Raw genomic sequence first — 15324 nt, 5'->3', positions numbered from 1 at the left:
AGTGATAGCATCATGACCCTGTATCAAATCTGGAGTTGTTTGTAGGGAAAAGCAAGATTCCTTTGAGTGCCTAATTTATGTTTCTTAATTATCCACCCATCAAGTTCTCATACTGAAAAGGAGCACAGTTAATTAATTAATTAATAAGACCACTGTGGTAACTATTTGATCTAAATAAATAAGTATTGAGCAATGGCCCATCTGATAGTTGGAAAAATGGTGGAATCTATGTGCTGAGCCATCAGAACTAGGTGATTATTTGTGAGACACTCTTTTTCAATCTTCTTTTTTTCTATGTGTTTGTTCCGTATCTAATACATCACCAATAATGGTGGCCAGTAATGGTAAACTATATTTTCCTCAAGATATCCATATAGATTTGCATTAAAGAATGCAGATGATGGCAACTTACTTGGCTTTGATGTGTTCAAACAACGTCTATAAGTTATGCTTCCTGTTCTTGCTCTTCCTTGTATCTCCTTGAAGATACTTGGGGTATTGTGTCTTCCTCCATTTCTCTACCAGCACTTCAGCTGACCGTTCAGTTCAGGTGTCTGAAGGTTAGGAAGGTGCTAGGAAGAGAGTAGAGAAACACTGAGGCAAGAGACGCGTCCAGAGGGACACACAGACTTGGTGCCCATCTTCCTGTGAGTGACGTCAGCATTTCCTGCCATCCTCCCTGTGAGCCCCTGTCTGCCTTCAGGGATCACAGGAAAGAAAACGCCTCTGGAAAGCACGGCTGTCATCTCTTAGTGGGGCTAACTAGTAACTTGTAATTGCTTTTGCCAATTAATAGTTGAGAGGAAAGTTTTCAGAAATATTCTCAGATCCCAAGACTATACTCTCATTGCTGCTACAGATGAAATGATAATTGCAGTTCTGAGGGGAGAGGAGGGCAGAGTCACCAACCCATATATCAGGCGCCTGCTGCCTCCCTCCCATGCAGGTACTGGCTCTAAAGACCATCATGCTGCGCCCAGGGTTCTGGCAGCAGAAAGGAGTCAGGTAAGAATTTTCCATTACTTTTTGAGAGGCAGAGTCTGTAAGGAAAAGACAGATCGTGATTTTGGGCAAGTGATCATATCAGAAAAAGGCAGTCTTCTGAGAATTGCCCTTTGAATGCTTCTAGTACCAGAAAAATAGGAGGTAAAATTTTCTGATTCTAATGCCAAGCAGGAAGGTGGAATAATTCTGAGGTACAACCTGAGCAGATAAATAGAGATGGGGTCCTAAACCCTGCACCCATCCCTGAAGGCTCCTCATGCAGCTGAATGTACTCCACGCTGACGTGATTGTTGTGCTGAATCCAAAGAATAACAAAACATGATTTCCAAGGTGCTTTAAAATGTGGTTGTAAAGTCAATCTACTGTTGAGTTTACCTTATAGGAATCGTAGACTCAACGTTCAAGATGACCAAAGGTGCACCAGTAATACTAACAGGTTTGCAATAAGGTGTGATGAATCTGCAGAAATTTTATCTAATCCTGGGCACAAGGTGCACACAAATTGAAAAGTTTTCTCTTAACTCTGGATGTCTGATGCAATTAGTGCAGGCAGGAGCTGTGTCTCCAATAAAACCTTCATTTGTAGTTCCCTTGTGACTCAGTGGTTTACAAATCCCACTGGTATCCATGAGGACAGGGGTTCAATCCCTGGCCTCACCCAGTGGGTTAGGGATCCTACACTGCCGTGAGCCGTGGTGTAGGTTGCAGACGAGGCTCAGAGCCCAAGTTGCTATGGCTGCAACATAGGGTGGCAAGAGCGGCTCTCATTTGACCCCTAGCCTGGGAACTTCCATATGCTGCAGTTATGGCCCTAAAAAGAATAGAAAGAAAAAAAAAACCTTTGTAGTGTGCTGGTTATGGTGAGGTTATTGCCACGCTTAAATTTAAGGAGCAGTTGACGTGGTACCTATGAGTTATCAGCAGTAGTTCTCGCATTGTTTTTACCCATTTAAATCATTCTACTAGCAATCAAAAAATCTAGTACTTAAGTTTATATAGTGCAAAAAAATACATGCCTTCCTTGCAGAGGCTGTTTTGTGTATATGTCTTTTATGGTAATGTAATTCATAAAAGTAATTATTTGCTAGTATTTCCCCCTTAACTCTGGCATAGCAATGATATAATTCCATTGTATGACAATAACAATAACTTAGTTTTGCCTTCTGCCTTTTTATCATGTGTTCCTATTTCATCTTCCAAGGTTTACAACATGACATGCACTCATTCCATGGGACAGGTACAATTATCCCTGCTTTTCCAACACTAAAATGAAAAAGGAATCTTCCTGTTTCCATCCTAATATCGAGCCTTTTTCCTATCCATTCCACTCACTTGTCATGGGGCAGGTTCTTGCAGTATTTCACTGCCAGCAGCACAGGTACATGTATTAAGATCCTTAAAGCTTTATTCATAATTGATATTGACCTATGGACTAAAACTGTACAAATAAATGGATTCTTTTTATGGTGAAAATGATAAAATGCTACCAGTCTACAGTCAAATGTCAGGGTGCACAAAATACTAAAGATGGATCTGGGTTATTATATATGATAAACAACTGTTGGGCAGAGCATTGTAGTTCAATGCACTATTTTTAAGATCTCCGTGGGTGTCGAGTCTCTATTTTGCCCTAAAGATTGGGTTTGGTAACTGCTTAATGTCTCTGTGTGTATGTCACTCTCCTCTGTGCAACGTCTCAGGCGCTTGCCTCATAGATGTGTGAAGAATGAAATGATCACCTGTAGGGCCTTTGGTGATAAATGTTACACTGCATGTGCTCTTTACGTGCAACATATTCAACCCATTCAAGGATGCTCGTACCAGAAAACCATGAGGTAAATTTTTCTAAGTGGAAACTGGTGCTTAGACGAGCATGTTGGGATTCCACTCAGTACATGTAGCCCCACCTCACATTCCCGTGCAGGAGCTTCTAAGTCACAAGACAAACATTAGTGGCTGTGAGCTGGGAGGATGGCCAGCGTGGATGTGACCACAGATGTGATCATCCTGACACAGACCGTGGTTGGACTCCTGGGGAATTTCTCCCTCTTTTGCCATTATATCATCCTTTACTTCACTGGGTACAGGTCACGGTCCACAGACGTGATTCTTCAGCACCTGATTGTGGCCAACTTCTTGACCCTTCTCTCTAAAGGAGTCCCCCAGACCATGGCAGCCTTTGGGTGGGAATATTCCCCCAGTGATTTTGGATGCAAAATGATTTTCTTTCTTCACCGAGTGGGGAGGGGAGTGTCCATGGGGAGCATCTGCCTCTTGAGTGTCTTTCAGGTGATCACGATCAGCCCCCAGAACTCCAGGTGGGCAGAGCTTAAAGCAAAAGCTCCCCAGCACATTGTTCCCTCGATGTGCCTGTGCTGGATGCTCCAAATGCTGGTCAATGTCGTTTTCCCTGTGAATATAACTGGCAAATACAGTGACAAAAATATCACAAACAGAAGAGATTTTGGATACTGTTCTGCTCTTCGTTATGACGAAACCAGAAGCATATTACTTGCCTTGCTGCTGTTACTCCCTGATGTTTCATGCTTGGGGCTCATGCTCTGGGCCAGTGGCTCCATGGTTTTCCTCCTGTACAGACACAAGCAGCAGGTCCAGCACATTCGCAGGAACATCATCTCCCCCAGGTCCTCGCCTGAGTCCAGAGCTACCCGAACCATCCTTCTCCTGGTGAGCAGCTTTGTCTCCTTTTATACCCTTGCCTGCACCTTTCAACTTGTTTTGACTCTTTTCGGTAATCCCAGCTGGGTCCTTGTGAAAATCACTGTAGTCATGGCTGCGTGGTTCCCCACTGTCAGCCCCTTTCTACTCATGAGCCGTGACTTGACTGTGCACAGGATCTACATTGCCTGGATAAGGAATGCACAGTCCCCCACTGTTAGGAGAAACCTATAAATTGTACATCTTTCCACAGTGTATAATTGTCAGTTTATTCATTCATTCACCTCAGAGTCCCAGCTAAAATTTTGAATCTCAAGACTATAGTAAACAGGGCATGTTGAGAAACTTCTTCAAAATAAGTAATTGTAGGAGTATTTCCATGACATATAGTTACTATGTAAATAATTATATGATTGAAGTTATTCTGAGATGTTCAGAAAAGAAGTTCAGAATTTATGCAATAATAAACACCAGGTCTTAAAGGAATCTGCATATTATGAACTCTTCAACTGTGTAGCATTAAATCTGTTTCCCAGAAATTACATAGGCATGATCTTACGCATGAACATGGATTAGTGTGTGCAGTGATCATTAATAAGATGAACAAATTAACAACCCACAGAATAAAGAAGAGCCTGGTGTGGAGTTGGGATTTAAAATCAGTTTCAGGTAGTTCCTATGGTGGCTCAGGGGTTATAAACCTGACTCGTACCCATGAGGATGTGGGTTCAATCCCTGCCCTTCCTCAGTGGGTTAAGGATCTGGTGTTACCATGAACTGTGGTGTAGGTTACAGATGAAGCTCAGATTTAGTGTTGTTGCAGCTGTGGCATAGGCCAGTAGCTGCAGCTCTGATTTTACCCCTAGCCTGGAATGTCCATATTTCGTGGGTGCAGCCAAAAAAAAAAGAAAAGAAAAAGGAATAAAATCAGTTTCAGCCAGTAGAGTCTTTGGAACTAGTTATGAGTTTTATAGATAACAGAGAGTGTTGGCAGTATTTATTGGAAATATATATTGTTTGGTATAGGTCAGCACATGTAAATGTTTTCATGTAGAAATGAGCAGATTTAATTTCAGCAAAAGGAGCAAAAAAAAAAAAAAAAACCAAAAGTGTGTTTCAGCTCACTTTAAAATATAGTAAACATACAACATTGTGTAAATTTTAAGTGTACAAACTAGTAATTTTTTTACATTTTAAACTATTTGCCATATTTATCCACTGTAATATGATTTTCATTATAGTTACAATTAGCCCTTCTATTATATAAGTATCCTTTTCTATTTAACTTTTTTTATATTGAGTTATAGTTGTTTGGGGAATGCAACATCATGATTCAGTGTTTATAGATTATAGTGTGCTCAAGTTATGATAAAATATTGGCTATATTCCTGTTCTGAAAAGTATGTCTTTGTAGCTGATTTGTTTCATACACAGTAGTTTGCACTTCTTAATCCTTACACTATCTCCCACTCTTCTCCTTGCCTCTCTGCAGTGGTAACCACTGGTTTCTACTCTATATCTGTGAGCCTGTGTTTAGCTATATTCATCTGTTTTTTGGTTTTTTGTTTTTAGGTTCCACAGATAATTGATAACATATATTAATCGTCTTTCTCTCTCTCATTTTTTTCACTCAGCATGATACTTTGCAGATCTATCCATGTTGTTGCAAATGGCAAAATTTAATATTTCATGGCTAAGAAATATTCCATTCATACACACACACACACACACACACACACACACACACACTGGATTGTATCTCAAAGTATAAAATAAATGCGCAAGTCTAAATTGATATGAAATATGAGTTAATAAATAATTTATTTTAGAAAACTCAGAGCTCCTTTTCAGAAGGATTTCACATAATTACGTTGAAACTTTATCCTGAAAATGCTGGAACATCCTATTCTTAAAAATGCACTGGTCATAGTGACTTCCTTCTAAAGAATACACCATGAAAAGGGACAAATTAATTTTCTATGAACAAACCCGAGGCACACTGCCTCATCCAGGAGATAAAGGTTACTATCACCAGTGAGGAGCCATGTTGCTTGTACGTACCCTTGATAAGATGAAATGACAATAAGTACACCTCTGCAGGCTTCCTCCCCCAGTACAGAATCCCAGTACAATCATGAGAAGGTTATCACCTTAGTCTCAATTAAGGGTCATTCTACAAAATACCAGACGAGTTCCCTTCAAGTCTGTCGTGATCATTAAAAATGAGGAACATATCAGAGTTTCCACTGTGGTGCAGTGGTTTAAGGATCTAGCTTGTCTCTGTGGCATTCCAGGTTCAATCCCCAGCCAAGAACAGCAGGTTAAGGATCCAGCGTTGCCAGAGCTGTGGTGTGGGTCAGAGATGCAGCTCTGATTCAGTCCCTAGCCCAAGAACTTCCACATGCTTCGGGTACAGCTGAAAAAGAAAAAAAAAATGAGGAAAAGTTGACATGTTGTCACAGCAAAGAGGAGCCTCAGGAGAATTGGCTGCAACAAGTGATTTGTTATCTGGATGGGTCCTTGGGAAGGAAAAAGTATCTGAAGGAAAAACTAAGAAAAGCTGAATAAAGTATTGAGAGTACTGAATAGGAATTGATCAGTATTTGATCATTGATTATAACCACTCTACACCCTAATTTAAGATGTTAAGATTCCGTGAAATCGAGTGTGGTCTTTATGGAAACTGTGTCCCAACTTTGCCATTTCTGTAAATGTAAGACTGTTCTACAATAAAGTTCCTTCAAACAACATGGACAGGTTTATAATTCCCAATACATCCTTGAGTGAATTTTACACTCTGTTCTGGGATGTCTCTCACAGTACATATCACCAAGGTGAGAGTCTGTGCTTGATTTAAAGCAGTCTCTGAGTTCCTACTGTGGCACAGGAGATTAAAGATCTAGCATTGTCTGTGCATTGGCTCTGGTCACCACAGAGGCACTGGTTCAATCACCAGCCTGGCACAGTGGGTTAAGGGATCTGGCATTGCCACAGGTGCAGTGTAGGTTGCAGCTGCAATCTGCATTCAATTCCTGGCCTGGAAACTTCCATATGTCATGGGTGCTGCCATTAAAAAAAATACAAGTAATCTCAGTCAAGTGGCCATAGGATATAACAGTCTCCTTCAGGGCAACTTAGGTTGTTTATATGGTGTTTGGGAATTTGAATTCCTGAGCTCAGCTTTTCTTTCTTTCTTTTTTTTTTTTTTTTTTTTTTTTTTTTTTTTTTGTCTTTTTGTCTTTTTGCCATTTCTAGGGCTGCTTCCTGCAGCATATGGAGGTTCACAGGCTAGGGGTCTAATTGAAGCTGTAGCCACTGGCCTACACCAGAGGCACAGCAATGGGGGATCCCAGCCGCGTCTGCAACCTACACCACAGCTCACAGCAACACTGGATCCTTAACCCACTGAGTGAGGCCAGGGATCAAACCTGCAACCTCATGGTTCCTAGTCAGATTTGTTAACCACTGAGCTACGGCAGGAACTCCTTTTTTTTTTTAACTTTTTTTTGCTTGTTTTTTTTTTCTACTGTACAACATGGTGACCCAGTTACACATACATGTACACATTCTATTTTCATACATTATCATGCTCCATCATAAATGACTAGACATAGTTCCCAGTGCTACACAGCAGGATCTCATTGCTAATCCATTCCAAAGGCAATAGTGTATATCTATTAACCCCAAGCTCCCCAACCACCCAACTCTCTCCCCCTCCCCCTTCTGACTCAACTTTTCATTCATCCCTTTGTCCAATAACATGACAAGAAAACAGTCCATGTTATTATATTCTTTAGTTTCCCCTGAATGTTCACAATGGTTCCTAGATACATACTGCTGATAAAAGGTAGATGAAGATTATCAAATTCAACCATGTTGCACATCTACACTGCTGGATCAGGACATGGACCTTCATTGCTTTCCAAGCACTGGAAATAAGCTCTTTAGTGCCTTTGAAGTTAATTATATTAGAAAGCCATTTCCAGGAGTTCCCATTATGGCTCAGTGGTTAACGAATCCGACTGGGAACCCTGAGGTAGCAGGTTTTATCCCTGGCCTTGCTCAGTGGGTTAAGGATCTGGTGTTTCTGTGAGCTGTGGTATAGGTCGCAGACGCGGCTTGGATCCTGTGTTGCTGTGGCTCTGGCGTAGGCTGACGGCTACAACTCCAATTAGACCCCTAGCCTGGGAATCTCCATATGTCATGGGTGCAGTTCTAAAGACAAAAATAAATAAAAACTAAACTCTTCCTTAAATTCCATTTTCTCTAGAATCACTCTTTAACAGTGGACTAATTAAATTAATTGTTTGATATTCCTAAAATGAAGTCCTATATGGAAATGCCAAGGAATTTTATATATATATTATATATGTATATAATCTTATGCAATCTCAAATTCACAAGCAACATAAAAATTCACGTCTCCTACAAAAAAGTAAATGCATTATTTTCTTCATATAAATTACAAAAGTGGTGAAAGTAATCTATGCTGTTATAAGTCACAGCAGTTGTTATCCTTGGTGCAGTGACGTGGAAGGTACCAGTGCCTGTGTCTGTGCATTCTGACAATAGTCTGCTTACTGACACCAGTGGTGCATAAAGAAATGTGTCCCGTTGGAGCAGTTTCATTGACCTATACATTTAGGACCTGTGCATGTATGTAAAAAAAATAAAATACAGAGTTCCTGTCGTGGGTCAGTGGTTAATGAATCCGACTAGGAACCATGAGGTTTCGGGTTCGATCCCTGGCCTTGCTCAGTGGGTTAAGGATCAGGCGTTGCCGTGAGCTGTGGTGTAGGTCACAGACGTGGCTCGCATCCCACATTGCTGTGGCTGTGGCGTAGGCCGGGGGCTTCAGCTCCCATTAGACCCCTAGCCTGTGAACCTCCATATGCCATGGGAGCGGCCCTAGAAAAGACAAAAAGACAAAAATCAATCAATCAATCAGTCAACAAAATACATGTCACCAAGAATATGGCATTTGAGAGTAGATTTTGGATAATGTCCTTATGTTGTCATAAAAGGAAAGGTATTAAATAGAATGACTCTGTGAGTAGTTTCTGAAATTAAACTTTATGCCAGTACCATACTCTTTTGATGACTATAGCTTTGTAGTATTGTATGAAGTCAGGGAGCCTGATTCCTTCAGTTCTGTTTTTATTATTCAGCGTTGCTTTGGCTGTCAGGATCTTTTATGTTTCCATACGAATTTAAAAAAATTTTTTTTAGTTCTGTCATTTAGTTCTGAAAAATGTCATTGGTAATTTGATAGGGATTGCATTGAATCTGTACATTTCCTTTCCGGTGGGTAGAACTTACAACTCCCCATTGTTTTCTCTCTTTTCCTGTGTTGAATGCTGCACCTGGTGGTAAATGAAGTTTCCCTATGGATATGACGGACAAAAGGAATGATGAAAACATCACAACAAAAGGGATTTTGCACACTGTTCTGCCATTCATCATGACAAAAGCAGAGAGGAATCAAACATAGTGTTACTGCCAGTCCCTGATGTTTCATGGCTGGGGCTCATGCTCTGGGCCAATGGCTCCATGGTTCTCCTCCTGTACAGACATAAATTATGGGTCCAACATATTTGCAGGACCAGTGCCTCCCCCAGATTCTCCCCTGAGTCCAGAGCTACCAAACCCATCCTTCTATTGGTGAGCATTTTTGTCTACTTTTGTACTCTTTCCTCAATCTTTCAACTTGTTTTGGCTCGTTTTGATAATCCCAGCTGGTTCCTTGTGAAAACCATCACAATCATGGCTGTAATGATTGATCCCTGGCCTTGCTTGGTGGGTTAAAGATCCAATGTACCCGTTAGCTGTGGTGTAGGTTTCCAACTGCCAGCCCCTTTCTGCTCAAGGTCCATGACTCCACTGTACACAGGATCTATTTTGTCTGGATAAGGAATGCACAATCTCCTACTGTTATGACAAATCTGTAAATTGGATGTCTTTCCACAATGTACAGTTGCCAGTTCATTCATTCCTTCGCCCTCAGAGCCCTAAGTAAATGTTTGAACTGGAACCCGAGGAAGCATTGCTTCCAGGCTGGTTCATGTTGTTGGCAAATCTTATTTCCCTTAATGACTCCCATATGGCTCACTCCATCCACAAAGCCGGCTTAGCAAGTCGAATCCCCTCCTGGACACAATCTCCATGGTATCTCTTTGACTCCTGTACTTGAAAGCTCAGGTGTTTATGTTCCACCCCCTTCACTGAGCAGGAACATCTATTGCAGTCAGCTGGGGCTTCTGTAACAAGAAGACCACGGGGCTCTGCTCTGAGATGGGGGAGTAGGAAGACTCTGAGCCCCGCTTTCCATGTGAAAACACCAAAATTACAGCTATATGGAGAGCAAATACTGATGAGGAAGACTGGGAGCTGCCAGAAAAGACAAATGAAGAAATGCAGAAGGATCCACAGCAAGACGGGTAAGAGGAGTGGAGTTGTGATTTACACAGGAACCATCTCCCTGGTGAGTAACCCACACACCGAAGAATAAAGGAACAGGGTTCTCCCCAACAAGTGAGGGGTCTCAGCCCTGCCTTCAGCTCTCACACCCAGGAGATGAGCCCCCAGAAAGTTGAGCTTTGAAATCCAACAGGTCTTTCTTTCAGGAGAGCCAGAGGGCTGTCAGAAATAGAGATGCTACTCCTTTAAAATTTTGGGTTAAAAAATATTCTGTTGGAATTACACAGCAAATTGGTTCAATTATTTTTTCAGATTATATTTCATTATAGGTTATTGCATGCTATTGAATATAATTCCTTATGCTAGACAGTAAATCCTTGTTGCTTATCTAGTTTAAGTATAGTGGTTCATGTCTGTTAATCCCAGACTTCTAGTGTGTCCTCTCTCCCCCCGTTGGTAACCATAAGTTTGTTTTCTCTGTGAGTCTGTTTCTGCTTTGCATGTAGATTCATATTTATTACTTCTGGATTCCACGTGTGATGTCACAGTATTTTTCTAACTTCACTAATTATATAGTGTTTTCTAGGTCGATCCATGTAGCTGCAAATTGCAGTAGTTCATTTTTAAAATTATAGTTGATTTACAATGTTCTGTCAATTTCTGCTGTGCAGCAAAGTAACCCAGTCATACATATATATAAATTTTTTTCTCTTGTTATCTTCCATCATGTTCTATCACAAGTGATTGGATTTAGTTCCCTGTACTATACAATAGGTCGTCATTGCTTACCCATTTTTTTGTGTGTATTTGTGTGTGTTGGACTGCACCTACAGCATATGAAATTTCCCAGGCAAGAGGTCAAATGGGAACTAGAGGTGCTGGCCTATGCCACGGCCTCAGCAACGCCAGATCCAAGACATATCTGTGAGCTATGCTGCAGCTGATGGCAACACTGGATCCTTAACCCACTGAGTGAGACCAGGGATGGACCCCACATCCTCATGGATACTAGTTGGGTTCATTTCCACTGAGCCACAGTAGGAACTCCAATATTTCATTCCTTTTAATGGCTAATATTCTATTGTGTGTGTATGTGTGTGTGGGCACTTGGGTGGTTTCTGTGTCTTGACTATTGTACATACGGCTACTATGAACATCAATGTGCATGTATTTTTTTAATTAGAGGTTTTTTTAATTTTCTGTATATATTCCCAGGTGTGGGATTTCTGGATCATACAGTAGCTCTATTTTTAGTTTTTAAAGGTACATTCATATTTTTTAATTGGGTGCAAATACATTTATTACAATACAATTCTGTTTGACTGCTATTTAAATTTAATCTTCTTCCCCACTCTTGATATTTCAGTGAGTAGCATCTTCAGACTTAAATATATTTTCAAATCAAAGACTTTACTTAGGAAAGTCATCTTGAGGGAGAAGTTCTGTCTTTGCAAGTAGAAGTAATTGACTTAGATATAATGATTCACTTTTAAAGAATATTCTTTGATGTGACACTTCAGTAGTAATAGTAACCATCTTTCTTATTTTATGGTCCATTAGGGCATATGTGGCCAATTGTACTGCCAGTTAAATGGACTTTTAAGGTAGATAGATCTTGGATAGAGTATATCTTTATGTATTGTGAATATTGGTCCATTATCAGATATACAATTTGGAAATATTTTCTCTCATTCAAAGTTTGTGTTTTTATATGTTGATAGTTTCCTTTGTGTAGAGAAGCTTTTGGTAGGACATAGTCCCACTTGTTTGTTTTTTGTTTTTGTTTCCTTTGCTTTGGTGTTAATGTTCAGAAGCCATTACCAAATATATGTCAAGGACCTTGCCCCTTATGCGTTTTTATAGGAGTTCTAAGGTCTCAGACATTACTTTCAAGTTTTTAATCTATTCATCTATTTTGAATTGATTCCTGTATATGGTATAACATAGCAGTCCAGTTTCATTCCATTTTTGGATTTTTTGTTAAAGAATAGTTGATTTACAATGTTTCTTCAATTTCTGCTGAACAGCAAAGTGACCCAGTATACACACATGTACATATGTATATACATTCTCTTTTTTTCATACTGTTTTCCATCATGTTCTACCCCAAGATTTGGGCATAGTTCCCTGTGCTGTACAGTAGGACCCCACTGCTTATTCATTCCAAATGTAGTAGTCTGTATCTACCAACCCCAAGCTCCAGTCCCTCCTACTCCCTCCTCTCTCCCCTCTGGCACTCACAAGTCTATTCTCTATGTTAGTGAGTCTGTGTCTGTTTCAGTTTTGTAGATGGATTCATTTGTGCCATATTTTAGATTCCACATATAAGTGATATCATAGGATATTTGTCTTTCTCTTTCTGACTTGGTTCACCTAGTGTGAGAATCTCTATTTGCATCCATGTTGCTGAAAATGGCATTATTTTGTCCTTTTTCATGACTGAGTAGTATTCAGTTGTATATATGTACCACATCTTCTTAATCCATTTGTTGATGGACATTTAGGTTGTTTCCATGTCTTGGCTATTGTGAATAGTGCTGTGATGAACATAGGGGTGCATGTATCTTTCTGAATGAAAGTTTATCCAGATATATGCCCAGGAGCAGGTTTGCTGGATCATATGACAGTTCTAAATTTAGTTTTCTGAGGAATCTCCATACTGTTTTCCATAGTGGTTGTACCAATTTCCATTCCCACCAACAGTGAAGGAGGGTTCCCTTTTCTCCACACTGTCTCCAGGATTTGTTATTTGTTGACTGGTTAATAATGTCAATTCTGATCAGTGTGAGGTAGTACCTAATTGTAGTTTTGATTTGCATTTCTCAGATAATTAGTGATGTTGACATTTTTTAATGCTCAACTGGCTAACCAGTGCCTACTGGCTAACTCCTTGGAAAAGAGTTTATTTAAGTCTTCTGCCCATTTTTCAATTAAGTTGTTTGCCTATGTGTTGTTGAGTTGTATGAGCTGTTTGTATATTTTGGAGATTAGGCCCTTCTTGTTTGCATTGTTTGCAAAGATTGTCTCCCATTCTGTCTTTCATTTTTTTTCATGGTTTCCTTTGTTGTGCAAAATCTTTTGAGTTTAATTAGGTCCCAATGGTTTATTCTGGGAGGTGGATCCAACAAGATGCTGTGATTTATGTCAGAGTGTTCTGCATATGTTTTCCTCCAGTTTTATGGTATCTGGTCTTACATTTAGGTTTTTAATCCATTTTGTGTTTATTTCTGTATAGGGTGTTAGAGAGTCTTCTAATTTCATTCTTTTACATGTGGCCGCCCAGTTTTCCCAGGACCACTTATTGAAGGGACTATCTTTCTTCTACTGTATGTTCTTGACTCATTTGTCATAGATTAGTTGACCATAGGTCTTGGGGTTTATCTTGGGGCTTTGTATTCTGTTCCATTGATCTCTATTTCTGTTTTTGTGCCATTACAGTATTGTTTTAATAACTGTAGCTTTGTAGTACAGTCTGAAGACAGAGAGCTTGATTCCTCCCTTTTGGTTTTTCTTTTTCAAGATTGCTTTGGTTATTTGTGGTATTTTGTCTTTCTGTATAAATTTTAAAGTGCTTTTTCTAGTTCTGTGAAGAAAGTCCTCAGTAATTTGATAGGGATTGCATTGAACCTATAGATTGCCTTGGGTAGTATAGTCACTTTGACAATATTGAGTCTTTCAATCCAAGAGCATGGTGTATCTTTCCATCTATTTGTGTCATCTTTGATTTCTTTCATCAGTGTATTACAGTTTTCAGAGTATAGGTATTTTGTTTCTTCAGGCAGGCTAATTCCTAGGTATTTTATTCTTTTTGATGGGATGGTAAATGAGATAGTTTTCCTAATTTCTCTTTCTTATTTTCATCATTAATATACAGAAATGCAATCGATTTCTATGTATTAATTTTGTATCCTCCAACTTTACCAAATTCATTGATGAGCTCTAACAGTTTTCTAATAGTGTTCTGAGGATTTTCTATGTATAGTATAATGTCATCTGCACACAGTGATAGTTTTACTTCTTCTTTTCCAATTTGGATTCCTTTTATTTCTTTTTCTTCCCTGATTGCATGGCGAAGACTTCCAAAACTATGTTCAATAGCAGTGGTGTAAGTGGACATCCTTGTCCTCTTCCTGAACTTAGCCAAAAGTCTTTCGGTTTTTCACCATTGAGAATGATGTTAGCTGCGCATTTGTCATATGTGGCTTTTATTATGGTGAGGTAGGCTGCCTCTGTGCCTACTTTCTGGAGAGTTTTTATCAGAAATGGGTGTTGAATTTTATCAAAAGCTTTTTCTCAATCTACTGAAATGATCACATGGCTTTTATTTTTCAGTTTGTTGATATGATGCATCACATTGATTGATTTGTAGATATTGAAGAATCCTTGCATCCTTGAGATAATCCTACATGATAATGATGTATGATCTTTTTAATGTATTGCTGGCTTTGGTTTCCTAGTATTTTGTTAAGGATTTTTGCATATATGTTCATCAGTGATATTGGTCTATAATTTTCCCTTTTTGTGGTATACTTGTCTGGTTTTAGTATCAGGGTGATGGTGACCTAGAATGAGTTTGGGAGTGTTCCTTCCGATGCTGATTTTGAAAGAGTGTCAGGAGAATACGTTTTAACTCTCCTCTGAATGTTTGATGGAATTTGCCTGTGTAATCATCAGGTCCCAGACTGTTTTTTTTTTTTTTTGGAAGTTTAAAATCCCATTTTCTGTTTTGTTTTGTCTTTTTAGGGCCACAGTTGTGGCATATGGAGCTTCCCATATGGCAGGGGGGTTGTATCATAGCTACAGCTGCCATCCTACACCACAGCCACAGTTGAGCCAGATCTGAGCCACATGTGCAAACTACATCACAGCTCACAGCAATGCCAGATCCTTAGCCCACTGAGAGAGGCCAGGAATCAAACCTGCATCCTCATGGATACTAGTCAAATTTGTTTCCACTGAGACAAGACAGGAGCTCCTAAATCCCATTTTCAATTTCAGTACTTGTGATTGGCCTGTTCAAGTTTTCAATTTCTTGCAGTTCGGTCTTGTTAGGTTGTACCTTTGTAACAATCTGTCCCTTCCTTCTAGGTTGTCCATTTTATTGGCATATAGCTACTTATAGTAGTCTCCTGTTGTCCTTTGTATTTCTGTGGTGTGAGTTGTCATTTCCCCTTTTTCATGTCTCATTTTATTGATTTGAGCACTCTCCTTTTTTTTTTTTTT

At 39.6% G+C, this 15324-nt stretch overlaps 1 protein-coding gene across 1 annotated transcript; it reads left to right on the top strand.

Moving 5' to 3' along the window:
* LOC110261298 (vomeronasal type-1 receptor 4-like) lies at positions 2977-3918 on the top strand. Its single transcript, XM_021097278.1, has one exon. The coding sequence runs from the start codon at positions 2977-2979 to the stop codon at positions 3916-3918; it is 942 nt and encodes a 313-aa protein (XP_020952937.1).

Source organism: Sus scrofa, chromosome 6, assembly GCF_000003025.6.
Source record: "Sus scrofa isolate TJ Tabasco breed Duroc chromosome 6, Sscrofa11.1, whole genome shotgun sequence".
Taxonomy (NCBI): domain Eukaryota; kingdom Metazoa; phylum Chordata; class Mammalia; order Artiodactyla; family Suidae; genus Sus; species Sus scrofa.
The sequence above is the reverse complement of the archived record's forward strand: the minus strand, read 5'-3'. Positions and strand labels throughout refer to the sequence as shown.

Bases quoted from the DNA above. Each gene is read 5' to 3' on its own strand.
- LOC110261298 (XM_021097278.1), top strand. From the start codon at position 2,977: ATGGCCAGCGTGGATGTGACCACAGATGTGATCATCCTGACACAGACC.